General features: G+C 35.8%; 3 protein-coding genes across 4 annotated transcripts; 1 reads left to right on the top strand and 2 right to left on the bottom strand.

Moving 5' to 3' along the window:
* Positions 1-2,367: 2,367 nt before the first annotated feature.
* On the bottom strand, positions 2,368-6,207 carry LOC144576083 (heme oxygenase-like, multi-helical). 2 transcript variants are annotated; one of them, XM_078326335.1, is made up of 7 exons: positions 5,703-5,883; positions 5,179-5,299; positions 4,964-5,072; positions 4,305-4,601; positions 3,674-4,076; positions 3,285-3,554; positions 2,368-3,003 (listed from the first exon to the last, which is right to left on the bottom strand). In XM_078326335.1, exons 1-7 carry the CDS (start codon positions 5,731-5,733, stop codon positions 2,582-2,584), a joined length of 1,653 nt encoding a protein of 550 aa, XP_078182461.1. In that variant the 5' UTR covers positions 5,734-5,883; the 3' UTR covers positions 2,368-2,581. The 2 variants fall into 2 exon arrangements, with proteins under 2 accessions (XP_078182461.1, XP_078182459.1); XM_078326333.1 differs by lacking the exon at positions 5,179-5,299 and having other exon boundaries at positions 5,703-6,207.
* A 5,189-nt stretch (positions 6,208-11,396) lies between these two features.
* Positions 11,397-14,185, top strand: LOC144576082 (hypothetical protein At1g04090-like). The gene is made up of 2 exons (XM_078326332.1): positions 11,397-11,707; positions 12,361-14,185. Exons 1-2 carry the CDS (start codon positions 11,584-11,586, stop codon positions 13,941-13,943), a joined length of 1,707 nt encoding a protein of 568 aa, XP_078182458.1. The 5' UTR covers positions 11,397-11,583; the 3' UTR covers positions 13,944-14,185.
* A 137-nt stretch (positions 14,186-14,322) lies between these two features.
* ABCC5 (multidrug resistance-associated protein 5) lies at positions 14,323-23,922 on the bottom strand. The gene is made up of 12 exons (XM_078326331.1): positions 21,429-23,922; positions 20,423-20,743; positions 20,260-20,346; positions 19,595-20,059; positions 18,814-19,080; positions 18,142-18,306; positions 16,620-16,914; positions 16,217-16,431; positions 15,736-16,041; positions 15,586-15,649; positions 15,252-15,491; positions 14,323-14,718 (listed from the first exon to the last, which is right to left on the bottom strand). Exons 1-12 carry the CDS (start codon positions 23,463-23,465, stop codon positions 14,612-14,614), a joined length of 4,569 nt encoding a protein of 1,522 aa, XP_078182457.1. The 5' UTR covers positions 23,466-23,922; the 3' UTR covers positions 14,323-14,611.
* Between the last annotated feature and the right edge of the window lie 2,641 nt (positions 23,923-26,563).

Here is a 26,563-nt window from a genome sequence, read left to right as displayed (position 1 = left end):
GATGAGGTATGAATATTTGTGCAACGGACAACTCGAAAGTATGTCATCATAGATCTTATTTGAAAGAGAAAATTGTGTAAAAGATGTTCGTGATTTTATATTTGCACAATTTCTTATAGATCATCAGAAATATTCGTTATATTGAACGGAGAAAAAAAAACACATCTAAAAACGTATAAAAGATGGGTGAGTAATATGTCCAGATATAATTTGGTAACACGGGTTCGATTCGGTGAGGTCAAAAATTCGTGATTCGATAATAATTCAGATATAATTTGAAAATGATTTGGAATTATCTAGATCAGAAATCTCAGTCATGCAAGAGAGTAAAACAAAAAACAAATATGTTATGAGAAAAATAAAAAATAAAAATCGCGAATAATTCGTAAAATTCGGAAAAAATTTGTAAATTCGCAAATTATTCGGATTTAATTTGGTCAAAATTTGGTCAACCAAATAATTCGATGTTCAATTCAGCATCACCCAAAAAAATGAATTATTTAGATTTAATTTTCGAATCCTTCGACTATGATACGCACCTTACGATGTTCATCTTTGTTAATCAATTCAAACCGTAACTAAATTGTCCACTGAAGAAATAAATTATTTTTCATTTTCACAAAGTATTAATAATCAACCTCCAATATCTTAGTTAAAAGAAAGCAGCTAACAGTCCTCTAACTCCAGTCCCCCAAAAATTCCCAGATATTTTCAACTAATTCTATAAACATCAATACTAAATCCTGTAAACATCAATACTAAATCATGTAAACTAATTCAACAAATCCTGTAAACATACAAACGTGTGAAAACTGTTAAAAACGCGTGAAAGCTGTTAAAAACGCGTGACAGCTGTTGGGGACCACCTTTTGTGAACATACACATAATATCCTGTAAACATACACATATTATCCTGTAAACATACACATATTATCCTATAAACATACACATATAATCCTATAAACATACATATTGTACTTAAAATTATAGCAGTTGAAATTATGACAGTTGTGGCAGTTAAAAACGCGTCAAAACTAAGCTAAAAAGGGAAGGCTTTTATACACAGAGATTTTTGGGGGACTGTAGCCCGGGGAACAGTACCTTTTCTCTATTTAAAATCTCCATTGTCCTGAAAATGAAAGCCTCTGTTAGTCTAGGCTGCAAACGAATCAAACCAAATTAAATTTACTTTAGTTTGGGTTTGTGTTTGAATAAAATTCGAACTGAATTGGTTTAATTTGTTTTACAACGAACTTCAATCGAACGAGTTAATTGTAAAAAAAATTCGAATCAAAGTCAATCGAGTCAAGAACCACAATTTTTTTTTTGGCAGCCCTACTGCCCTTAGTTATATTTTGAAAATTGGATAGCTTAAACTAAGCATTGCATTGGATCTTACCTGATCATATAAGGTATCTATTTGTACCTATTTGAAATGAAATCTTGATTTTGCACTGAGCCACTGATGTTGCTCTAATTTGAACGGTGCATGTTAAATTTGAGATTTGAACCTAAATAGTTAGCGAATCAATTTCGAACGAACTATACCCAATTTAGGGGTGGCAAGAGAGCTCGTAGCTTGTGGATCAATCATGACTCGCTCGCTAACAACTCGTTCGTTAATACCGAGCTATTAAAGAGTAAGCTCATCACAAGCTCGATCTAAAATTAACAAGTTTGAGCTGGGGCCTAGCTCGCTCGCGAGCTAGCGAGCTAGCTCGATCTAAGTATGAATTTGTGTGAATTTAGTATGCATGCATTTATTTTGTGAACTATGTTTGTATTAATTTGGAGATTTAGTATTTTAGTATGTATGAATTTAATTACAAACTTAATTTATGGTAGACTTTATATTATATTATCTAATACATTTGGGTTTTTGGCCCACAAACTTTCACGAGTTAGTTCGGCTCGCTCGTTGTCAAGACAAGCGAGCCACGAGCCACTTTTTCAATTTGGATCTGAATGTTGGCTCGCTCATGACTCGCTCGTTGCTAAAACGAGCGAGCCATGAGCTTGGTCTAGCTCGGACCGAGCCGCCCAGTTTGAGTTTGAATAAAATTCGAACCAAACTAGTTTAATTTGTTACATAATGAACTTCAATTGAACAAGTTAATTGCGATTTTTTTACAAATCAAAGTCAATTGAATCACGAACTACCATCTTTTTTTTGCAGCCCTATCAATATCTTGTCAGGTATTGCAGAGGATTACCTCACTTTACGGCTTGTGATTAAATCTCAACCGGTTTGGGATTCAAGTCACCATAAGGGACAGTATTATTGGGCTTTGAGATTTGTGCCAAGTTTAAAAGAACGGTCAAGATCTAGTAATTGTAAAAGATTCCATATGACCATACATCACTTGAGAAACCGGCTGTATTTCAATACAAAACCTTCAAAAATATTGCATGAAGACGACGATAGTACAAAAGTCAATAATTGACCTGCAGCTTTCATAAAAGCAGCCACAGCTCTCCCTTGAGCATTTTTTTTTCCTTCTTCTGTATACAAGAATTTCCAAAATCATCTTGCTTTATGAAAGAAAAAGATGAAAAACCAAAAGGAGGAAAGGATAAAAAATCACGACCCTAGAATGAAAGCATGTATCTCAGACCAGCTAGAGACTGTGTAGAGAACACCTGACAATCCCCTCCAGACTGGCATTTCGTCTCTGTCAACTTGCCTTTGTTTTTCTACCACACCAGGAAATAATGGTACAAAGGAGACACCAAAACTTTCACCGACTTTCCTGAGACTGGTACTGGAACCAACCACAATGCCTATATCAGCTAGAAGTAGACAGAGCAAATCTCCAACTGAGTCTCCTATGTACACTGACTTGTGGCCACTCATGGCTGTGCTACTCGCGCTGGTGAGGAGGCTCTTGAATTTCTCCACCTTGTCCAAGGGTGACTCCATATTTATCGAAATTTCTCCTGTGGAAAGAGATTCTTCATAGGAGAACTCATTCGAGTGTATGCTCAAGTGATCCAGACAACCCACTGGACAAAATATAAAAGGGTTAACCTTAATATAATTTTCCAAACAAACAAACAAGTACAATTATTAAAGGAGAAAACCCGAACATAGTAACAGAGAATGTGACTGGTCCAAATACTCGTAATTTTTTTTAAAGTACCCAATTACTCTTGATTTGGCATCTACAAAATTTGCCAGGTTCACCAGCAAAATTATTGCAGTAGGGATTTAAGAAGAAAAATGGACAAGCGAAACCAACCGGAACTATACCAATACAAAAATTTTACCCGAGGAACAAAGGTACCTGAAGAAAAAGCAGATCTGATAAGGTCGGCACACCAGCAGTAAGAGAGAATATGTACATCCAAGTCCCGCTCCTGTTTCAAATTCACAAGATTCTGGAAGAAGTTTCTACACCCGTCTTGAAGGATTAGACGCTCTCCTGCCTTCTTAATGTCTTCAACATTTATCCCTTTGAGCAGACCTGAATCTACAACTCTCGCATTGGCCCCTCTCTCAAACTCTGACAGTAGTTTTAATCCTTTGTGGAGCCCCTCAAACTGAAATTCCTTTGCTGGAATCCCCAAAAGAAAAACAAGAATTGAAAAAGGTGTTAGAATCATATGGAAAGACAAGAATCACTCCAATTCTTGCTTAAATTTTTTTATCACGTTTAAGCACTGAGTAGCAAACCTTTTTCAGAGGGTAATAGCTTTTCTATACACTGTTCATACTCTTCTGTATACAAACTAGAGAGGTCATTCCAAGAGGCTCTTGCATCTCCTGATGAGTTCCCAGGCTCACCCACAGAAAGATCAGTTTTTTGTGCAGTCAATATTGCAATCTCTGCCAGAATGGCTGATGAGTCAACAGTAGTGCATGTCAGGTCAAAGTCTGAGAAAATAACAAGCTTGCTTTTTGGCTTGAGATATTGAACCAAAGGAACAACTGACGGGTATATTCTCCGCTGTGCATAGAAGAAATCTACTTCGAGCTTCATGGCTCGCTGGTATAGCTTTCCTATTACATCAAGCTCTTCTCCAGTAAGTGAGATGCTCAGCTTGTCAAGTAGCTCTTCTATCTGCCTGGCCGAATCCTGTAACCAAAGTAGGTTGGCTGGTAGTTTTGTTATTGTTTCATCTAAAAATTCAAAATCCCACTAGGGTTTCACATACTCCAGCTGATGCGAACCATGACATTAACTATCTCATACTAACAGGAAAGCAGACAAATTTCTTGGTTTATTTTACCTTTTAAACTCAAGTGTTCAAAACTGGTAAATTACAAATTGCAGCATAGTGTAGAAACTAAATAATGATCAAACCTCAAAGTCTTTGGAGGAGTAGGTATCAATCCATTTCTTATGAGGATGGGGGTCATTCTCTTCCCTCTCTAGGAAAATCTTAAGCTCCTTGCCGAGGTGTGCATAAAGGCGCATGCAAGGGGTCATGGCACCAACAGTGTACGCTGCAATCTTTGTCATCTCAAATGGGGTTGCAATTTTGCCAGGGCCTTTACCATAATCCACCTTGCCAGATGCTGTGGCAATAAGAAAATCACAATATCTGGTCGTTGCAGGGTTTGCAACAGTCGTTTCTTTTGCCGGATCCACTCCCCATCCCTAAACCAGTGAAATATTCAAAGATATTGTTAAGGAAAAGAAACTATATAATCAAGAGAGATTATGTGAGAATCAAGAAAAAATATTCTTTCCACACTGCTGCCCAGAGCCTAGCGTTTAGATCCCAATGCAAGTGCAGGTTCTTCAAGGGAAACCTTAAAATCTAAAAAGAAAGTAAACTTGTGGGGGGGGGGTCATTCAGATGGTCAAGCTGAATCTAAACCTTATTTACATCCTCTTATGCTGTATATAAGTACAGGAAACGCCCTTTTCAGTCAAATAATGAGCCAACCCCATAAAAGAAGGAAACTTACGGAAGCAACAACAAAATAAATGGTGTTTTATATGAGGACGGAGCTTACTAGTAGGGTAGAATTGTGCATTTTGAGCTCATCAACTATAGCATTTTTCAGCTTGCTTATGGTTGCTTTGTCGTCGTCATCATCAGCACAGTCCTCTGCCATCTCATATCTACAATTTCCAAAAGGTAAAGAATGCTTATCAAGAACTGTAATTTCTGCTGTCTGCATTACATTCTTGTTTTTTCTTTATAATTTATTTTACGGTCATGCATTACATTCTTTTTTTTTCTTTATAATTTATTTTACGAATTGGTGATTTCCTCCGCCAACCTTTTATGTTTTTGTATCTTTTGTCAGGGAGTGGTGGTATGTCTCTAGCTATTTTTAGCCTATTTCCTTCTAAAAGAAAAAAATAAATAAATAGAAGTTCCAAAACAGATCTCCAACATGAATCTAAGCAACAGTGGCATAAAAAATATAAAATTCTTCGCTTTTAACAAAACAGTTCCGGTCACCTAATTACCATACTAAGTTTATCATTCAGTAAAGTACACTTTTATGGTGAACGTTAGGGTAAAGATTCTTCAAGATGCAATGGCTATTAAACTGACATATAAACCAAATTAACTTCTATCCGCCACTCATTGACTTGGAACAAACTAACTTAACTAAATCTGAATCAAACTTTTGACTGTTTAAGTACAATTACGACACCATCAACTAAGATCCCGGCTATAGACCGAATTATCCATCAACCTCACTCTAAAAGAAAGAAGCTACAGCATGCATCTAGACTTACGCGCGAGCGAATGCCTTAAGGAAGTACACATCCTGTTGAATATAATTCTTAAAAGTAGCTGTCTCCAAACCGCCTGAGGCGAGCGCAACCACGAACGGGCTTAGAATGGCAAAATTAGCCTCTTTCTTCTTGGCTTCATTCCAGAACCTTCTAGAAGGCGAGGCCTCCTCCGCCACAGCCATGTCCTTAGCACTCTTCTCCGATCGGATGGAACTATCGGATAGGAACAAGCGATTGGATCCGATAAAGCCTCTGGATCTTGGACAGGGTCTTGAAAATAGGAAATCAAAAGGGGCGATGCGGTTTAGAAGGGAGGGAGAGAAGAGTCGCATCAATGGAGTGGAAGAGGTAAAGAAAGATTCACTGGGGAGTATTTATAGAGGAAGAAAGAGTAGAGAATGGGTGAGAGCCCGGCGGCAAGACCAAGCACGCTTTCCCGTGAACTGTTTCTTTCTCTCGTGAGAATTTGTTACGGGTATAAATGTTTTGTTCAACCCGCTTTGAGGTAAATAAAAGGGGATTGTAGGGTCCTAAAATTTCAAATCCAACCTTTCATTTTCTTGAGTTGTACGAATTTCGATAGAAGTTGTTTTTTATGCACGAATCTCAAAACCAATGAAAGGTTGAATTTGGAATTTTAGTACCTTACAATCCCCTTAGGATCGTAGCAGATTTATTTCCCGCTTTAAGTAGATGTCCCTAAAAAGTTTCTTACGTCACGTGGGTCCCGCGCGTCAGTGAATTTAATAAAGGTATGAGGAGTAACTATCGGGTCGCGGTGGAGATCGGACCCAGCCGGCGATTTTGAGCCATTGAGTGAAATTCTCTCTTGCTCCTGGAGCACAAGATCGGGAAATTCGGGACCTACTATCATTGGACCAATGGGGGGGGTCTTTTCTGCTATTCGGAGAGTTTTAAAATTCGAAGAAGAGACTTCCGACTCCGTCCTTGCTTCCACGAGCCGACGTGGATTGACAGAGACCGTTAGATTGGATAACATTGTCGCGCCGACCGTTGTCCGAAGACGACTACTCTAATACGGAGCTCTCCGACTAAATTAGACTATTATTTCAATTAATTCGTATCCTCTGCATTACCTCAAAATGGAATCTTTTTGAGTTAATGAATCTTGACTATCCCATCTGTTTTGAGATTCGTGCAGACTAAATCTACACTAATATTAAAGAGTCCCTACCGGATTAACTCCGTTTAAAATCAAACGGTTGATATTCATTAACTCAAAAGATTCTTTTTTGAGTTAATGCAGAGGATACGCATTCTATTTCAATAGCGTTACTAACCAGGGACGGAGGTAGTAGCATCAAATGGGATCAATTGATCTCATTTATTTTCAAAATTTATATATGTATATGTGATTTTATGTATAGTTTAGATCAAAATGTTTTGAATACTGTAAAATTGACCTTCATTTAGAGTATAAAATTTTTATATGATTGATCTCTATTCACGTTTGACCCCAATAATTCAAACATCTGGCTCTGCCCCTGTTACTAACTGACTTACTGTTAGTGTTAAGTTGTTAACCCATCTAAATGCGATCATGGATATTTAATTATGAGATATTATTAAATGGTAACTACATGATTTTGGGGAATCGCATTTAAATTGTTATTCTTACATCAGTTATTGTTTTGCATGTCGGATGTCATATACTATTTTTAATTGGACATAGATGCATTTAAAAATCATATTCAATGGTATTTTTATATTACAAGACTGACGATGCTCATTTTGATAATTTTAACAATAAATTTAAAAATTCAAACCAAATTAAAATAAAAAATTGTTTTATAGATATGTTATTGAATATATAGATAGTCTGGTAATTAAATTTTATACAATTGAAATATTATTTGATGATGCATCAAAGAATATTAATTTTGAATCGTTGAAATGTTAAGTGATTTGTTGTACGGAGAAACGTATCTAAAATCTTATCATATTTTATAGACATGTTAGTGGATAATCTAAATCATGTCATTAGATTTCAATTTTTAATTTTCAATTTTATTTTTAAAATTATTAAAATTCTCAAAATAATGTATCGTCAAGTAATTCTCTCTTTATACTGTTATTTGTGTTTGCAACAATTACATCTAGTATTTGACAGTGTTGTAAATAACGGTATACACTCGTTGAATGGATATGATATTGTTAAATGATTAATCGGTATGCGGACAATTAAATTAAATTTTGCGGATAAGTTTACGTTTTCATTAAAATTATGTACATATACTTGTAATTATTAAAAATAATTAATTTAGCTCACCAATTTATCAAATAAATTTATTTTAACTTAGTTTCATTATTAATTAATAAAATTTTATGAAATTGTCATTTATAAAAACTCAAATAAGACACGACAAAGTATAATATTTATATCAAATAAATACAGAAAAAAAGAATAATCACAATAACTAACTTATTGACCGTGTAAACAGAAACAAACAATTTGTAACGCTTGGATTATCGCTGATAATTAATCGGTCAATTAGTCGGGCTACACAGTTATTTTTTACAACACTATTATTTGATTATAATTTAGATGGTTAATTTTTTAACAAGTTTATTGAACACGTTATTAGGATTATTTTTTTAAAATAGACCTAATACAAAACTATTTAATGAAACAAGCATTGCATGAGAGAAAATTACAAAAATAGACTCCACCGAAACACTACCTTAGTGGAGGGAAAAACTGTGTGCGCTTTTGCATATAACATTTTGACACTGTTCAACCCTCCACTGAAGCAGTGCCTCGGTAGAGTCTATTTTTGTAACTTTTACTAGCATGGTATTTGTTTCATGAAATGATTCTGTACCGGGAGAGGGGGGTTTCCGATGGGCATCGGACCAAATCCTGTTCGATGGGCTGTTAGAACCGTCGGATCTGCTTTAGGATTCGTGCCCACAATTTCACGTCTGCTTTAAAATCCGTATACACGAATCCTAAAGCAGATCTGACGGTTCCAAAAGCCCATCGAACAGGATTTGGTCCGATGCCATCGGACACCCCTCTCTCCCTTCTGTACCATGTCTAATTTTTTTTTTTTTTTTTTAAATTCCGTGATTAAGCCCTTCCAATTTTAAAATCTCAGGTAATACATCGGCTTCTATGCTGTTCTGAAAAGTTAACGTCGGTTTCAGTTTTCTAGTTGGATGATGAGGTAGGAGTCTAGAGTCTAGACTAAGAGTTTGTAAAGACACTTCTTACAATACCAAAAAAAAAGAAGAAAAAGTTGTACGTCGGCGAACGCTGATTCATTTCAATGCTCCATCGATATCGACCGAAAGCAGAGACGTCCTTTCTGGCATTCCGAAAGTAATGTAAATTTGTTTTTTTGTTTGTTTGTTTTTTTTTAATGAGCAGCTGTCAACTGGGAGATGTAAATTTGGAATTCGTATTCTTATATTATATTATAAGCAGAAATTGAATTGACTAGACAGTTAAGATTCATTAGCTTAAAATATTATTTTTTGAGTGAATCTATGGTACTATGCATATTACGATTTGTTACCGTGCTACGACTCTATATTCGAGTTTTCAAATCCTAACGGTCGATCCGAACCGTTCATCTTGTTCTCCATATTAATATGTGTTTGGAGACCAAATTTTACATTTTTCAAAATATTAAGATCTCTCTAAAAAAAAAAAAAGAAAGAACCTCCCAGACCCCAGGCGGTCTGGTCCCTAGTGGACTGTTCCTGGCCCAGGCAGTCTGCTAGGAGGGATGGGCCTGACAGTCGGGACATTTAAAAAAAAAAAATCAAACATAAGGACAATTTAAAAAAAATCTTTTTTTTTAGAGTATTAATAAAAATGACCGAAAAGATGATGATGTAACTTTAGCACTGCTGCATTGGAGATATGAATTTCTTTGGACACTTTCTTTTCATTTTTATTACATAATTTGTTGCATGTTTCTTGATAAAAGTCTTCATAATTTCTTCAGTCCAAGCACTCTATAATGTAATTCCATTTGACTTGAACCTACATATTTTACCAAGTATCTGATTTTACAATTTGTATTCTTGATAAAAGTCTTCATAATTTCTTCAGTCCAAGCACTCTATAATGTAATTCTATTTGACTTGAACCTACATATCTTTCAAGAAAATAGAAGAAATTGTAAAATTCAATAATTGTATGTTTTTGCAAATTAGTCAAATAGATGAAAAAGATTATTGCTTAAACAACAGGGTGGACCTGGCGGTCAGGACATTTAAAAAAAAATAATCAAATATGAAGACAGTTTTAAAAAAATCTTTTTTTTTTATAGTATTAATAAAAATGACCGAAAAGATGATGATGTAACTTTAGCACTGCTACATTGGAGATATGAATTTTGCTCAATAAAAATGGATTTTTTTTTCTTTGGACACTTTCTTTTCATTTTTATTACATAATTTATTGCATGTTCGTTGAATGGTGGAGAACTAGAGACTTTTATTTGTGTTCACACTGTTTGAAGAAAGAGAATGGAGATTTTTTTTTTCTATTTCGTTAAACACTCACATTTTCTTTATTTTGTTTTTTTTGTAAGTTTGTCCTTTTCAAGTTGCAAAGACTTTTTTTTTTCACATACTATGACTCAGAAATCAAAGCACACAATTGGAAATGAAGAGGCATTTGTGATTTTGATTTCAAAATTTTCCTTTCAGTCCACTTTAAGTTTACTATATATAAATATAGGGGCTATAGTGCATATAAAAAAGGAAAAATCAATTCTAAGTTCAATATCCGATAAAAGAATTTTAAAATCTTGGAGTGTGTTGTGTTAATGAGCATTATAAGTGTAGGGGTACTGATAAGTTAAATGAAAAAAAAAATATATTCATATTCATCTTATTAAATACGTTACAGATTGAATAAACGGATAAAAAGTGTTATTAAACAAATATATATGAGTCGTAAAAAAATTATTTATATCCATCATCTTCATCTTCATATAAAATCTTATCCATATCCATATATGATAACATGTAAGGAATAATTTTTACTCGTATTCGATCAGCTAAACGAAACAAAAAAAATCTTTCTCATAGCTATCTTATTGAATACGGTACATATCAGATAAATAGATAAAATGGTGTCACTAACACCCCTAATTAAGGGTTTCATCTAAAATTAAATAGAAAATATTTTGTCTACAAGAATTTTCTATAACCTATTTCAGATTGCCTAATATTAATTCATATGCATATCTATTGGAAAAAGATGGAAATCAAAATTAAAGAAGTTGAAACGAAAAAAAAACAAACAAAAAGCGAGCGTTTTTGCCTTCGTGAGAGAATTTTTTTTATAAACCATAATTAGAAAAAAAAAAATTATGAAATCAACATAATTACTTTTTTTTTTTTACAAAAATTATAAAAACCAAAATGTCATTTTAGTCCCTCTTTTTTTGGACCGAAATGACATTTGGTCCCAGCCGTTTTTACAGATTTTGAGATAAAAATATGTTAAAAGATTGTAAAAATACATGAGACCGAATTATCATTTCGATCTCAAAAAAAAAAAAAAAAATTCAGAACCAAAATAACATTTCAGTTCTTATAATTTTTGTAAAAAAAAATAGTAATATCTCATAAAAAAAATCTATTAATACTGGGTGCATGTCGGTAGCCATTGGTCGGACGCTTTCATCATTGCATTTCAACGATAAGAATCTTTCTCTCTTTTGGCTTTTTATGAAGTACCTTGTCTCTTTCTTTCTTTTAGCGCAATCATTCTTTCCCCATCCAACAAATATTAATCCATTGTTAATTGCTTAGATTCTAAAAATCTCAACTGCTTATCTGCTCAGGTAGTCAGATTAGCGGACTGTTGGATGATCAGATTTTTAGGCTCAGAGGAGAGATGGAGCTGCTAAATAGCTTTCGCTCCAGCAAAGCAAGAGAAAAAGAGAGAGAGAGAGAACCAGGCAACAATGCTCCCTCTGAACCCTTCTCTCTCCCTTCACCGATTCCTGAATGGCCTCAAGGTGAGATTTATTAGCTCGGAAATTTTAAATTCTAGAAGTTCTAATTTCACTTCTAGCTTGATTTATGATCTGCATGGTTGACATTCCCAAATTGCAATTTCTGTAAAATTTATCATTAATTTTATATTCATATTTTGTGAACATCATCTGTGCATATCGGATAGGCTATCTGAAACCCCAATTTGCAGGAAGAAGTTTTAAACCAGGGTAAAGCACTATAAAATTGATTCCATTTCACAGAGATTTTGTCTATAGCCTAGTAATGCTCGGTTTATAATTGAAATTTGAGTGCATTTGGATGTAGCTTAAAACTTTGCTAGAACTCGATGCGTGCTAATTGTTAATTATTATTGGAGTTCCTTTCACATGAAAAAATTGTTGCTCATTACATGATCTGGTAAAAAATTAAGCATCAACTGATAAAGGTTCTCGCAATAAGTATTTCTTGATTTTTATTCTTTCTCTACATTATATGTTTTAGTTCCTAATTTGTAGGGAATCATAAGTTAGAGGTGGAGACTTTTGAGTACTACAGTTTCTTATTTTTTTTAAATTTTTTTGTTAATATCTTGATTATTCTTTTCTTCAATCAAGAAATTGTTTCACTTTTTCTGAAAGTTCTGTTTTTGAGCCTTTCCATTTCACCATTTTAGGTGGAGACTTTGCGAAAGGAAAGATACAAGTAGGTGAAATAGAACTTGTTAAAATTGCAAATTTTCAAAAAATCTGGAGCTGCTCTCCACAAAATAGAAATGAAAATGGCGCGACCTTTTACAAACCAGTTGGAGTTCCAAATGGTTTCTCTCTCTTAGGCCATTATTGCCATCCTAACAACAAACCCCTGCATGGATTTGTTCTTGCTGCCAGAGAAAACCCCTCTGTGAAACCACTTGCAGATCCCCCTCTTCAAAAGCCAATAGGTTACACACATATCTGGAAGTCGAGTTCTTATATAGAAGAAACAGGAGAAGAGAATAATGTCTACTTCTGGGCACCTCTTCCACCTGAAGGGTACCAAGCCATGGGCTTTTTGATCACAAAAGGACCTGATAAGCCTTTGCTTGATGAAATTGCATGTCTTCGATCTGACCTAACTGACAGATCGGAAGTTCGAGGTTTAATTCTCAATATCCAACCTAGGTCAAGTGATGTTACATTTCATGTTTGGAACACGAGGCCTTCACACAGAGGCATGCAGGGTAAAGGCATACCGACAGGTGCATTTTTCTGTAGTGCTAATCAAGAATGCATAGATGATCTGCTTCCCGTTTGCTTGAAAAATGTTAATTTTGATCTACATGCAATGCCAAATTTGAAGCAAATGAATGCTCTTATACAAAATTATGGACCCATGGTATTTTTCCACCCAAAGGAGACATTTCTACCCTCTTCAGTCTCTTGGTTTTTCAAAAACGGTGCAGCACTCTACACAAAAGGAAATTCAATTGGAGAGCTCATTGATCCTGACGGGTCAAATTTACCAGTACATGGCCACAATGATGGACAATACTGGATTAATTTGCCCAATGATGACACAAAAAAGAGTGTATTATTTGGAAATTTAGATAGTGCTGAATTATATTGTCACGTAAAGCCGGCATTAGGTGGTACTTTTACAGACATTGCAATGTGGGTATTTTGTCCCTTCAATGGCCCGGGGACGCTAAAACTCGGCATGATGAATATCCCTTTGGGTAAAATTGGGCAACACATAGGAGATTGGGAGCACTTCACACTCAGAATAAATAATTTTGATGGTGCGCTTTGGAGCATATATTATTCCCAGCATAGCGGTGGAATCTGGGTCGACACACCGGAATTGGAGTTTGTTACTGGGAACAAGGCTGCTGTTTATTCCTCAAAATATGGTCATGCAAGTTATCCGCGTGCAGGCCTATACCTCCAAGGGTCCCAAAAGCTTGGAATTGGAATAAGAAATGATGCTGCAAGAAGCGATTTTGTTTTGGATTCAAGCATGAAGTACCAAATTGTCGCCGCAGAGTTTTTGGGTGATGATGTGGCTGAGCCTCATTGGTTACACTTCATGAGGGAGTGGGGTCCAACAGTCATATATAGGTCTAGGATAGAGGCAGATAGGATAGTTAGGCATTTGCCTTCTAAAATGAGGTGTTGTTTGGAGAACTTCTTGAATAAATTGCCTTGTGAGTTGTGCAAGGAAGAGGGGCCCACCGGTCCCAAGGAGAAGAATAATTGGTTTGGTGATGAAAGATGCTAATCTTGAGTTGTACCCTTTCCACGTAATGCCTTTGTTAATGTGATATCATACATATCTATTTTCTTTTTTGATTTTTTTTGTTTCAGCTGGAAGGCATTTCCAGCAGACTCCATATTCTTTGCAGTGCTTGATCATGTAATTAGAGTTGCTATGTAAATATTGAAAATTCTTGTATTGTATTGTAGTTGTTATTGTTGTTGAATTGAAAAGAATCCTTCTCGTTTTTAGTTACCCGTTTATCAGTTTTCTTCTTTTCTTTTATTACAAAGCAAAACATATGCCAGTTTATCAGAACATATGCCAGTATACCAGAACATATCCCCAATCCTCTACGGAGGTAAGCAGGTCATGGTAAGAACGTACAAGCAGGGAAAAATTAGAGATTATACACAACGCACCACACATTTTTCTTCATCTCAGTTTCTTTACAGGGTCTGAGCTAGCAGAAGGAAGTTAAACATAGGCTGCTAAACAGCCTCTTCTCTTTAATTAAAGAGTAGAAAGAAAGTGGAACTAAAGGAAAAAGAAAAATGTGATGACAGCTACTAACTTGGCTTCCTCTTTTTTTCAGCATGTATACATGTCCCTCGTTAAGCTCCTTCCGTTTGGAATACCTCAGAATAATCTGGGTATTGACTGCTCCTGTTTCTACAGCATACAGCCAACCTTCAAGCAAGAGAACTAGATCTCACCAAATACTCTGACACCAGCTTCAAAAATATGGAATTTCTATCTTCAAGCAGATTTTGCGGTGCATCATACTCTGCAATTCGCCCTGCAATCCAACAAAATATAATATATAATTGTATTGCAAAACAAACAGAAATGCAACAGGAGCCCCACCGTCTCTGTGATTCAAAATGAGCTCATACTAAGCATTACTCATGTGCTAAATGATAGAGATACTTTCAACAAATTAAATGCAACAAAACACATGTTTTTTTTCCTTTTTTCTGAAGCTATTTTTGTAGTAACAGAATGATACTTTGAAAACTAAACATGTGTTTGGCAATTTAAATGTAGAGTAGATATTATATTACTTTCAAGAATGGGTATTTGGTAGTCGCGAGTGAGGGCTAGCAATTAAATGAAGTAGTTTTGAATAAAAGGACCAAAATGTCCATACATACAAGTTTGTGAGTAGCAAGGGCACAATAGAGTTAAGACTTAGTCATAAAGCGGTTGCCAAATGGGGCTATACATAAGACCTAAAGGGTGTTTTAAAATCATTGGGCTCATGGTAGGCTAGATTATGGGCCCATTTAATGATGGATTAACAAATGAGGACCATTAATTAAAATGACATACCATCACTGAGCACCAATACTAAGTCACTGTCAATGACAGTGGGGATGCGGTGTGCAATTGTACAGACAGAGCAGTCCTTGAACTCGCTACGAATGATGCCTTGAATCAGATTATCTGTGGTAGTATCCACTGATGCTGTTGCCTCATCCAGTACCAAAATCTGTGCATGCTTAAGCAACGCTCGGCCTAGCGAGAGAAGCTGCCTCTGCCCAACACTCCAGTTCTCACCATTTTCCAAAACTTCAATGGAAGAGAGGCACAATGTGAGAAAGAGAGAAGAAAAATTCTACAATTTTTGAGTAAAAATAGTAGGCAATAAATTATGTTTTAGTACCTGGAGCATCCAGCTTTTTATCATGCTCCCTAATGACGTTTCCCAGCTGACATTTATCCAGTGCCTGTAGAGTCACTATATTATTTCCTCTGAATAAATCTTTCTAAAATTTCACAATGATCCAAAAAGATAGAAAAACAATAACCTTACCTGCCAAATCTCAGAGTCTGAGTGTTCCGAAAGAGGGTCAAGGTTAATTCGAATGGTACCCTCAAAAAGGGTTGGGTCTTGCGGTATGATGCTAAGCCTCGACCTGAGATCATGCAGTCCAATCATACCTATATCTATTCCATCAATCACAATTCTTCCTCTGAGAGGTTCAACCAGCCTAAAAAGTGCCTGGATAAGAGTTGACTTGCCACTCCCAGTTCGCCCTACTATTCCAACTTTTTTCCCACCAGGAAAGGTGCATGAGATACCGTGTAAGACAGTGGGTAGGTCTTCCCTGTACCTTACCTGCATTTTGCCATATTTGACAATTGAATTCAGATGCCCATGAAGAACATAGAATCAAAGTTTAAATGTTTAAGAAACTTAAGAACTTTTCTTTGCAACACTATCATAGATTAGTTCAAAGATAAGAAATGAGAACATTATGTAGAATATTTAGGGAAGAAATATTTCAGCTTACAGTTAGATCAATAATTTCAATCGTTCCACTTTGGGGCCAAGAAGAGGGGGGGCTGCAGTTCTCAATAATAAGTGGCGGTTCTGGAGGGATTTCACTGTATTGGTTTATCCTTTCAATAGCTATTACTTTGTTCTCGAGTTTACAAAAACTCAGAATCCATTTTGACAACCTATTGTTCAAGTTCAATGCAGTTGTCACAGCAAATCCAGCCAAACCTGTTGATTGCAAACATAATATATGAGCAACTTCAAAAAAATTATGTATGAATTTTAATAAAACACTAAGGAATTTTTAATAGGCAAACAAGATTCCCAAAACTGTCTTTTTCTCCATGAGGGTCACGACCATAAAAGGGAATTTTGGCAGTTTGCGCAATACTTAAGAAGAAGAAAAATACACATACTGGGATCAATAGTTCCCCGAGGAACGGTCACAAGAAAGACCATGCAAAATGCAAAAACAAGTGTTGACAATATCTCCATGCGCAAGCACAACCACTCAATGGCAGTGAAACTGTAGAAAAATGGGCGGTTGTAGCTATCTATAAGGTGCAGATTCTTCTTCATAAACCTCTTCTCTTGACCAAAAGCTCTAATTGCAGAAGCCCCCGCTATCGACTCCTCGAATAGGTTAATGATTGGAGATTTTTGAATGCTCACTATTCTTGCCAACTCTCTTGATGAATTCATGTAATATTTCTACATATAAATAAAAAATTCAAAATCGCACTTTTACGTAATAAATGGACAAACAAATGTATACAACTATATATCTATATTTATACACTTCCATATTCAAAAAATTTCACAATACCCAGAATTACCCTCAGTTGAACAGTGTGAATTTCTGGTGTTAAAAGAAAGAAAGAGTACTGACGTAAGACAAAACCGCCCATGGCTTGTGTTCTATCGTGCTTCTCTCTACCTTACCACCTTCTCCTGATGGCTGAGCTGTGGGTGGAAATTGCCCTCACAACTGTCAGCATCACTAATTTATGTAAGTAGACTTAACTTTCGAGATTGACTTGCATACATTTCTTAACATATCTACAAGTATATTCTACAACTTTATATCCAAGCTTAATTCCCTCTTTTAATATTTAGCTTTGCACCCAGCTTTTTGCTCCTTATTCCACCTAACTTACCTTCTTTTTATTCCTTGAGATAAAGACCCAGGAGCAATCATTTTCTTTTTCTTTTATATTCCCCTCATTTCGTAAGTTCACAATTAATATGCCTTTTTTGTCTCGAGAATATTTTAGAGACCTCGCATTCTTTCTTTGTACTTTTCTTAAAAATTAAGAAATGAGCATTAATTTTCTCCAGGAATGGGCAACAACTTCCCTCACAGCAAGTCAGAAATAAACATATAATAGGGGCAAAGTGTGCACTAATTAATCATTTACACTTGATGTAGTATTACTTTCAAAGCTTAGTGCATTTGCAATAATTACCCAGAAATATGTGGGTGTTAGTTGTATAGAAAATAAATGTTGGGTGTTATTCCCAATTATAGTGAATTAGTGCGCAAATTTGTTCAAAACCCTTAGCTGGATCTACCATGGTCCTAATTGGCATTTATTCATGTATTTTATTATTAAGTTTTCGACTTCAAAGGCAAATCATGGGTACACCAGGGAAAGAACAACATCTTCATATACCCCTTCAATATGAATTGTCAGTTGTACCTCTTTTGCTGTGAAAATGCATGTCCTCGCCTAATACAATTAAAAGATAATACTAAAATACCTATCTGGGGGATAGGCAAGGTAAGTTACCTCGTATGTACCAAATGGGTCAGATTCTGCTGATTGGTGGTACTAATATTGCTATGAGGTTATAATTAATTGAGACGCCTACCTTGCCAATTAAACATGAAACAAATAACAATAAATAACATTTTTTAAACTTATGTTGATAATTTACCTGAACGCAAATACTGATGACAACAACTGGGACAAAGACGAATACGACTTGCCATGTGGCATTCATCATGACAATAATTACGGAAAAAACTTGAATTGTTGTGGCAGAGAATCCACCCAGCCTAAATGGGATGTCAGTATCCACTATACTCTGGTCCACTGAAACCTGAATATTCAAATTATCATTATTGCTATCACTATTACTAATGTTACTATCAATGATGATTACAGTCATAAAAAACTAAAGAGTAAGGCTATGATACTATGCATAGCACACTTTGTTTCGTACTATGGATGCACATCTCCATTTTTAAAATCCAAACAGTCAATCCGTTCCGCTCAACATGGTCTTCATATGAAAAATGTGCTTGAATGTCAAATTTTACATTTTTTAGAATTTTTTTACTATTTTTTAAATTGGTACAAAATCACTTGATCTAAAGATTCTAGACCATTCGAAATTAGTGATTTTAAAAATAGTCAACGAATTAAAAAAATGAAAAATTTGGCCTCCGGGTACATTTTCATATGGAGATCACGATGAACGGTACAAATTGACTATTTAAACTTTGAAAATGAAGATATGGATCCATCATACGGACCAAAGTGCGCTGTACATAGTACCGTAGCCTCACTCAAAATAAATTAAAAGAATCAAGGAATAGCAGCATACTCGGTTGAGGATGCGACCAGCAGGGGTGGAATTGAAGAAGGACATGGGTGCTCTGAAGATGCTCATCTGCATTTTGAGGAACATCTTCTGAGCAGCTGCAAGACCAAATGTGGCAACAAGTATCGACCGAATAAAAACAAACCAGGAGCTACCAAAAGCCAATGCCATGTAAACGATCAGAGTAGTCATGCTGTCCACCTTAGGTGCATCCCCTTCCACTAGCGGGTTGGCCCACGTCATCCACCAGTTTCCTCCTAGTTGTAACACCTGCATAATCCAATAATATTGATACATATTAAATGATTTCTGTTCCAATGATCAACCTGTATATGCATTATCTGGGGTTTTAGTGCTTCTCAAGTGGTCCATTTGATTAGTTTATCATGTTCAGCCAGAAATTTCAATTTCAGTAACTATACTAGTATAGAGCAGTCTATTATGATACAAAATGGAATGGTGCTGTATTGTTCAAAAATCCACTTTACTAGTGAAGACCATCATCGAATATCTAATCACCTATACTAGTATATAGCAGTCCATTATGGTACGAAATGGAAGTGCTGTACTGGTAAAACCACTATACTAGTAAAGACCATCATGGAATGACCTATTTATGACTAATTGAGAATATCTAATACAATAGTAAAGACCCCTGGTGGCATTGTTCGATTCATTGCAATTAATTTTATCAATTTATTATTTACCATTTAATACAACATATCCATTTTTAACTTGTACTAGTATCATACAGATGTCTTAGTCAATCAAACAGCGTACATACCTGGAAAGCTGTCTGAGCCAGTATAATCAAGGGTATCAGCAACCCTCTGTATGCTGCCGCAATGTAAGACAGATAAACCTTGAAGCTGATCTTTCCCCGCAACCTCTCCTCATCGTTGCCCTGCTTCATTTGAGCTTTCATAGCTTTCTTCTTCTCCTTCTTCAACCTTTTTTCTTGAACGATCGATATCTCTTCTACCATGTGGTCCACGCTACTATTTCGTGAGGTGAGAGTCCTCTCCCGCATGCTGGTGATGCTAATGTTGTCATCATTGTTTTCTGCTTCAATAGAATGGTCTTCACTTATTGAGGCACTCTCACTGCTGTTTTCAGATGAGTCAGAAGTGCCCACATCCATACTCTCCATTGCATCATGGTGTGCGGCTATCAAGGCACTCAGATCAGTGCCTGCTTCTAGAATGTCCTCGTATTTCCCCTCTTGGATGATACAGCCATCCTTGAACACCTAGAAGCAATTTATTCCCATAATCAAGTTTGCTATGGACGATTGCTGGTTCATACCAAGCTTATACTGATAATGTAATTTTAAAAGACAAATTTGTATTGGTCCTTGTGCATTTATAACCATAGAGATAAAGAACTATAAATGCAATCAAGGGTGAACTAAAAGTACAATGCATACAAAAATAAAAAGGGAATACTTACAAGAATTAGATCAGATGCTGGGAGAAACTCAACTTGATGGGTCACAAAAATAACAGTCTTTTCTGCCAAGGCTGATGTTATATATTCCTGCACAATCATACTAACCACAATCAACAAAATTTAAATTTACAAAATACGAAAAATAAATAATTACTTTATTTACCCTAAATAATTCACTTCCAGTTTCTGCATCAACGGCACTAAATGGGTCATCCAGTAAATAAATATCAGCATCCTGATACAATGCTCTGGCCAATTGGATCCTCTGTTTCTGGCCCCCACTCAGGTTAATTCCCCTATCTCCTATTAGGGTCTGATCTCCATGTGAAAACAACTCCAAGTCTTTGAGCAAAGAGCATGCATGAAGCACACTATTATACTTCTCACGATCCATGGGAGATCCAAATAGTATGTTTGTTTCAATGTTACCAGATAGAATCCAGGCAGATTGCGGCACATAGGCAATTGAACCTGATATCTTGACCTGTAGAAATATAGTCAAAAGAACAAAAGTGAAATTATTTAAGATTTCCATCACAATTATAGTCTGTTTATACTGGACAGTCCGGTAGACAAGTAGATTCAATACTGATACCATTCTATACTTGCCCTGAAAATTTTGACCCCCTGTTTTGTCTTGCTATTTTAAATTATATTTTCTATTTGGCTTATAGAAGCCTTAATAATTTTTTTGCAAAACTAGTTACATAAATTTTCATTTCTTAAATTATTTATTTTTTCCAAAATGAATTTATTTTATTCTGGGTTTTAGTTGAGAAACTTGATCCAGTTATGACTTATTTTGCTTTAATAATTTATTTTATTCATTTCATTTTATCATATTTGTTGTTCTGATTCTCATACTAATTCAATCTGTGTTTTGTTTTACTACCATTTGTTTTATTTTAGTTTCTTATTCTAGGTGGTTTTCTTTTAATTCGGTTTCCGTTTTATTAGATTTGAGTTTTGAAAACCACTTTTTTACTATTATCTTTTTTATAATTATATTGGCAGAATAGAAAGTAACTGGGGCTGGAACACCAGTCTCTGGCCAATAAACCCCATTGCTCTCAACACTACCAGGTTAAATACCAGAATATAGCAGTCAAATTTGCAGCCATTTAAAATTTAAAAAAGAGAAAAAGAAGACTATCTAAAGAAATGCTTACATGGCCAGAAACTTTCGGCATTTCTCCTAGTATGCAAGAAAGAAAACTCGACTTGCCCGCACCAACAGCCCCACATACTGCAACTCGCATTCCCCTCTGAACCACCAACTGTATACCAGTCAGGTTAGAGCTTGAAGATAACGGGTCCCAAGTAAAAGACCCGTTTTCTATTTCTAGGGCATTAATAGTATCCCCAAGAGGAACTCTGCTATTTGCATCACTTCTTAACTCCTCTTCTTCCAAAAGTTTAGCAATTCGGTCGAGAGAAACCTTGGTCTGGGTGAGATTGGATACCAGATCTGGAAAATTCCTTAATGGATCTTGAAGGATCCGAAAAGTGGCCAGAGCTGATAGAACAGCACCAGCTGTCAGCTCATGCCCCATATAAATGGATGTCCCAAAAGTGGCAACTGAGACAAAAATGGGTGAACCCCAAAAGATGAAAGTGACCAAGGCTTGAGTGTACAATGATTTCCTTAGCCACCGAAATTCAACACTTCTCATTTCTTCTAGAATAGCCCGGAATTTTTCATCCCAGGCTTGTAATTTCAGAACTCTCATGTTCTTTAGGCATTCCGAGGTCCTTCGCATCCTCTCATCCTTGGCATCCATTAAACTATCCTGGAATTTCTCTTGAAGATTTGCTAACGGTACGGTTAGTAGAATTGACAGGATAGTTGCCAAAAAGGCAGCTATACATGCTACACCTACACATCGATACAAATTGAACATGGCAAGTGCAATCTGCAGGGGTAGGATCCAGGTGTCATGCATGTACCAAGCAAATTCCCCTATTCTTTGCACATCCACTGCCATGTAATTTACAATCTCACCACTTGTATGCTTCTGACGAGCAGAAACTGCCAGCCTAAGGCCCTTGCGGTAAACCATGGCGGTAAGAGCCGATTTAACATGCATGCCCATCACATCAACCCGGACATACCATTGCCTAGTGAAAAGTGTTTCGGATACTTTGGAGAGCAAGAAAATGAGAGCAAGCACGTACCCTTCATATTGAAACAGGGTTTCGCCACTCAGGTACGCAACGAAATAACTGATCAGGTATGGGCCAACATAGGTAGAAAGGGTACTTAACAAAACAAAAACAGCATTAAGGGCCACTTCTCTTTTGAAAGATTGGAGGATAACTAATACAAGGTTGGGCTGCCTAAACGGGTTCTCTGATTTCATTTTCTCCAATTCTGACATGACAATTTTATAAGAGGTTTTGGCACGGTCAGTTTTGGCTAACTTGGGTATATCATCCATTTCAAGTGGCCTCTTTGCACCCACTCGAAGTAACGGGTTCATCCAGCTAAGGGTAATGATGCTAAACAACCCAGCATAGGAAAATGGGGTTACTGTCTCACAACCTGGCACCTCTCTCTCTACTTGTCTTTCTCCCTCTTCCTCCTCTGCTCCTTCACTCAGTAACGGGTCTTGCATGCATAGTGGATCTGAATCAACCTCTATCCCTGTAACACCCCGAATTGAGGCGATAAAAAGGAATATGAGTGCGGGTCCTTCTGCAAAATTCGCAACCATCCGCGAATTTATATGGGAAGTTCTGTGCACAAGGGCCACAGTATCAACCAGGATTGTATAAAGACAGAGCAAAAAGGAAAGAAACCACCAAATTCTTATCAAAATTGGGACCTTTCTTAGAGCATTTATTCTGAAACGAAGAACCGTGAAAGAGAGCAAGGCCCAAGAGACCCCATGTACAGCTGCTATGTACAATGCCGAATAGTCAGCAGTGTGAAACTGCTGCTTCACAGCCTGTACCATCTCGTAGCCCAGTACAAGCACCTGAAGGAATAAGATGTAGGCGCAGTTGAAAACCAGGAGCTTGAACCAGACATGCACAGCAGTGACAGCACATGTGGGTCGGGGCTTGACCCGCTTAGCCAAGGCCACCACAAGGAGCAGCACAACAAAACCCAAGTCGCCAAAGATTGAAAGGTGCTGGTGGAGACGGAGGTGGCGAAGGGAACCAAAGACTGAGAAAGGCGATATGAGAAATTGAAGGAACTCCATTGGAAAGGTGGGATCTTTAATGGAGAAATTGGAATGCCTTCAAAGTGCATCTCACTCGACTGAAAATCAGAACTTAAATAGGAGGTGAGACAAAGACAAATACAAATACTGAAAATGGAATGAATAAATTCGGTTGAATGCCTGAAATCGGCAACGCAAGAAGCCAATAGGGATCGGCCTCCACCAAGCCCTATCACCGACCTCTTCGTAACGGTCGAGGTTGTTTCTCCCTTCTTAGAGCAAAGGGAGAGAGAAAGAGAGAGAGGGGGTTAGAGAAGAGAGAGGAGATGCGAACTTCAAATTGAGCACTTGTTTGGTAAGTACAAGAAGCCTTTCGTCTGAAGGTGAATAAATTAGCCTTGGCTCTATCGCATTTGCTCTGTTTGCTTCTGTGATGTGGCGCTTCACTCTCATGCAGGCTTGCCACCAAGTGTGCTGTGAGCTGTCTGACACCATCTTCTCGGAACGCAAAATTCCCGACTCCCATTTCCACGAGAACTGGAAGCCTCCATTTTTTGTCAACTGGTGGGTCTGGAATTCGCATCCTCTGAGATATCTCATATTTTTGCGTGACTTTTTGGAGAATCTCAACCGTTTAAATACATTCTACACGAATCTTAAAGCTCAAATAATACTAGCCCCCGCGCTATCCCCGAATAGACACCGGACACGTCGGTCACGCAAAATATGAGATATCTCACAGGATACGCATCTGTCCCTTCATTTTAGAAAACACTGAATTCCACGTTAAAAATAGGAATTGTTGGTACTTTACATCTTTAGTTCATTTTTTGTTGGAAGGACGGGAATTTGCAGATCTTGCATTCATTGTATTACACATTGCACAAAGCAATCGTTTCAGATTTTTAAATAAAGAAAACTATAGCATTCCTTTTTCTTTTTTTTTCTTTTTTTTTTTTGCTAATTAGTACACCATAGAAGCATTAACTATTTCATGAATTTCCATTTAAGAGTTATATTGAAAAGATTAAGGACTTGTGATGATAAAATAAACTAGTTAGCTGCACTAATAATTTGGAGTTGGCTACGTTGCTACGCATAGCACAGAGGACCTTCGTGCAACGGCTCAATATTTAAGTTTTCAAAATTCTAACGGTCGATCCGAACTGTTCAACATGATCTCCATATGAATATGTATTCGCAAACCAAATTTTACATTTTTTTAGAATTTTTTTACTATTTTTTTAGATAGATAGAAAATCACTTGATCTGAATGGTAATTCACATCAAGTAGTTTTCTACCTATATAAAAAAATAGTAAAAAAATTCTAAAAAATATAAAATTTGGCGATTACATATTGTTGAGTATTTTGTGTATAAGATTTTATGCTTAATTTTATACTCTTTTAACTTTAAAATTTATAAACCTTAATACTCAAATAATGGTTGATTGTAAACGTACAACACATCCTTGTAGTACTTAGGATATCGATCCACTGGGAAAATCGTTAAATACTAATCTTAGACTCTATTGATTCGTTTCAAAAAAATAAAGCAAGTAAAAGTTGATTAGGGGGGCTTGTTCTAAAATTCCTAATTGTTGGGTTTAATACCCGAAGAGAGGAGGTTTGTAACAATTAATCTAAAAACTGAAAAGTAAAAAGAGAGTTTTGGTTGCTTTCAAGAATTGAAAGTCTAGGGGCATTCGGTTTACAATCCCTTGCTAATCCTATCTACTCGGTTTGTTTACAATCCCTTGTTAGGTGTATTCTATTCTTTTGTATGCAAATACAATATATTTGGTATTATTTAGTGATGAAAACCAGATCGAATATGTATATAATTTATGTCTATCACATATTCATATGGAGATCATGTTGAACGGTTCGGATCGACCGTTAGAATTTTGAAACTCAAATATTGAGTCATTGCACGGAGGCCCCCCATGCTACGTATATAGCATATTAGTATTTTCCCTAATAATTTTGTTAATATTAGTAGAATTTGAAGCCTTGTTGCATTCTTCGTTGAAAAATGCAAAACATTTTGTCATAAACCAAATCGATTTTAATGTGCAAATAATAAAACTCAATCACCTTCTTTATGTGATTGAGCATTTTCTTTGTTTCCCTAATAAGTGCAACCTAGCTATGAACTATTGATAGACTCCATAAATCACATGCACTTTTTTTTTTTAATCTAACTTGTCCTTGATCTCTACCAAATAATTTTCTCACATCCTATTAAGATAGTGCATTATCATTAGCATGCAAGATGATATTTGTTTATGATTTAATTGCCTAATCAAAGAACTTGAGTTTTTGTATATTATAAGAGTAGGGTTTAAATGTCATGTTATTTTCGGACCCAATCATGCCTCGCATTGTTATTTTTGTTTTCAAAGTTAAGATAGTTGATATGAATTAATCAACGTGAACTTCGTATTGGAATGTGCCGGATACCAAATTTGTATTTTTTATAATTATTTTATTAAATAGGTACTAAATCATTGTTTTTTAGAAGATTCTAGATCATTCAGAAACATTGATTTTGTGCTCATCTAAAAGAATAGTAAAAAAAATCAAAATAACTATAAATTTTGGTCTCCAGTCACATTTTAACACAGAAATTATGTTAAGCGGTTCGGATCATCTATTTTGGAACTTTAAAATGAAGATAAAAATGTGAGGTTTGATTAGAGCATAAAAACAAAAAGGCATTTCAACCCTACTCATATTATAATGCATATTATTTATGCACGTTTACTAAAAATTTAGTTGCAATTTAGAATTCTAAATTAGAGATTATTAATGATCGTATATATTTCTTTTAATTGAGTTTTGACATTCATAATATCAGTAATAATTTCATTCTTTATATGTGGAGATCATTTTTTAATTAATTACTTTAAAAATATACAAATAATATATTAATTAACTACTTTACAGAAATTGAACTTATTAAACACAATCTCATTTTATAAAATTCATTTTTGCATTTTAGTAACAAAGCCTGAGATAATCTAATAACATTGCACACAAGTTCTCGACAATATACTAGGCACAAACTAGAGATATACACAATGGCAGAGCCACACTCAAGCAATTGCCTACTTCTGAAATTTGAAAAGCAATTTT

This window comes from Carex rostrata, chromosome 25 (genome assembly GCF_964058835.1).
Source record: "Carex rostrata chromosome 25, lpCarRost1.2, whole genome shotgun sequence".
NCBI classification, from domain to species: Eukaryota; Viridiplantae; Streptophyta; class Magnoliopsida; order Poales; family Cyperaceae; genus Carex; species Carex rostrata.
Note: the sequence above shows the minus strand (reverse complement) of the source record. Positions and strands in the feature narration are given on the sequence as shown.